Source organism: Chiloscyllium plagiosum, unplaced genomic scaffold (assembly GCF_004010195.1).
Source record: "Chiloscyllium plagiosum isolate BGI_BamShark_2017 unplaced genomic scaffold, ASM401019v2 scaf_72656, whole genome shotgun sequence".
Classification (NCBI taxonomy): Eukaryota; Metazoa; Chordata; class Chondrichthyes; order Orectolobiformes; family Hemiscylliidae; genus Chiloscyllium; species Chiloscyllium plagiosum.
In genome coordinates, this window is record NW_025191281.1 from 1 (window position 1) to 1,745 (window position 1,745).

The 1,745-nt window shown below is 60.6% G+C and overlaps 1 protein-coding gene across 1 annotated transcript in view; it reads right to left on the bottom strand.

Moving 5' to 3' along the window:
• Positions 1–1,009: 1,009 nt before the first annotated feature.
• The window catches only part of LOC122545691 (membrane-associated tyrosine- and threonine-specific cdc2-inhibitory kinase-like), a gene marked incomplete at its 3' end in the record, with an annotated part of 1,743 nt that continues 1,007 nt past the window's right edge, over positions 1,010–1,745 (bottom strand). The window contains exon 2 of the mRNA XM_043684636.1: positions 1,010–1,564. Coding sequence (XP_043540571.1) covers positions 1,010–1,348 — 339 coding nt within the window. The remainder of the gene's footprint in view (positions 1,565–1,745) is intronic.

Sequence of the window (1,745 nt, forward strand, 5' to 3'; positions counted from 1 at the left end):
TGAGAGATACCAGTCAGTGTACAGCTATCTCCCAGAGAGAATTGAGACACACCAGTCACAGATACAAACCCTTCAGCCAATCTCTGTCTGTGCTGGCCCAGATATCCTAACCTAGTCTAATTCCATTTGTCAGCACTTGCCCTCTGTCCCTCGAACCCCTTCCTCTCCCCATCCAGATGCCTGTTGTCACTGACCCATCCTCTGGTCGGTCATTCCACACATGCACCCCTCTCTCCCTCCCATCAAGGATATGCCTGTCTAGTTCGGGACTCCCCTCGCCCTGGAGAAAAGCCAGTCACGCTCGCCGTCTTCCCCCTCGTGATTTTATCGACCGCTGTGGGGTCACCCCCCCTCCGATGCTCTGGGGAAAAAAAAAAAAATCAGCCTCTCTCTCAGCAGCCTCTCACCTCCCAACACCTTCTGCTGGGTTGTGAAACGAGAGAGTCAGGCCGCGTCCCCAGGACCCTATGGCTTCAAATCCAGCAAGTGCAGGGTCAGTTAACCCAAAAGGAAAAGGGGACCACACAATGAGCACGACTCTCGGATAAGCTCCCCACCTCGTTCACGTCTGGCTTTGAGGTGCGTGGAGAGCCACAATCCTGCTCCTCGATTCCCTAACGGTGCGGAAACAGGCCACTCGGCCCAATTCCCTGTCATTCCACATTTATCCCTGACTCACCCACCTAACCGACGCAACGGGGGCAACTTAGCACGCCTCACCCACCCATCTTTGGATCGTGGGAGGGCAACCCACGCAGAGGGAACATTCAAACTCCACGCAGACAGTCGCCCAAGGGTAGGATCCAACCCGGGTCCCATGAGGCAGCAGTGCTAACCACTGAGCCGCCAGTCTCCTGTGAGAGGGGTAAATTGTCACATGCTCTCGCCGCCCCGTGAATGGACTTCTACAAGGAAACACCACTCCATATAATCTTACATAAACTCGAATTGCAATCCTTAGCCTGCACGAGAACAAATCCCCACCCCCCCCCCCCACTCATGAGGTTACCTTGAACACTTCGCCGAACGAGCCGTGTCCCAATTTGCTGATCTTCTGGAAGCACTGCTCAAAGTAGGGCTCCTCCTTGCTCTCGTCGTAGACCCTGCTGCTCAGACACCGGGGGGAGGGCTCCTTGCCGGAGACGCTCTGGGGCCGCGGGTGACTCCAGGCCTGCTGCTGTCGGGAGGGGAAGACCCGGCTGAGGGGCAGGGCCGTCTTCACCGGGGGCCGGGGGGTCAGGTTCTGGGACGCGGGGCGCCCACGCCTCTTCAGCGAGAAGGACTCCTCCGCCCGCTTGAAGTAGGCGGGCACCGGGATGGGCGTCCGCACCAGCTGGGAATCGCCCATGGCAGACAGCAACCCACCCCGCCCCCCCGTTGCCCCCCAGAGCCGGGGCACCCTCTCGGCCAAGGAGGGAGGAGATTCGGGATGGGCGTCGGGAGGGAGGGAGGGATGGAAAGGGGTATCAGTCGACCCGTCTCACGCCTCTGCTGTCGTAGGTCTGAGTAGAGGGCACCTCATGGCCCGGGGAAGAAGGGTCAGGACCTCCTCGGCGCCCCGCGTCTGCCGAGAGACGGAGATACGTCAACCACGCGGGACAGCCCGAAGCCATCCAGCCCGAGGCGGCGCTAATGGTCCGCGTCGGCGCCTTTTCCTGCCTGCCCATGTCCAAATCCGGCCGCCCCTCCCTCCACGCGACGTACATCCGGGCTACCCGCCGTGCCCTCGCCCTGCCACCCACACC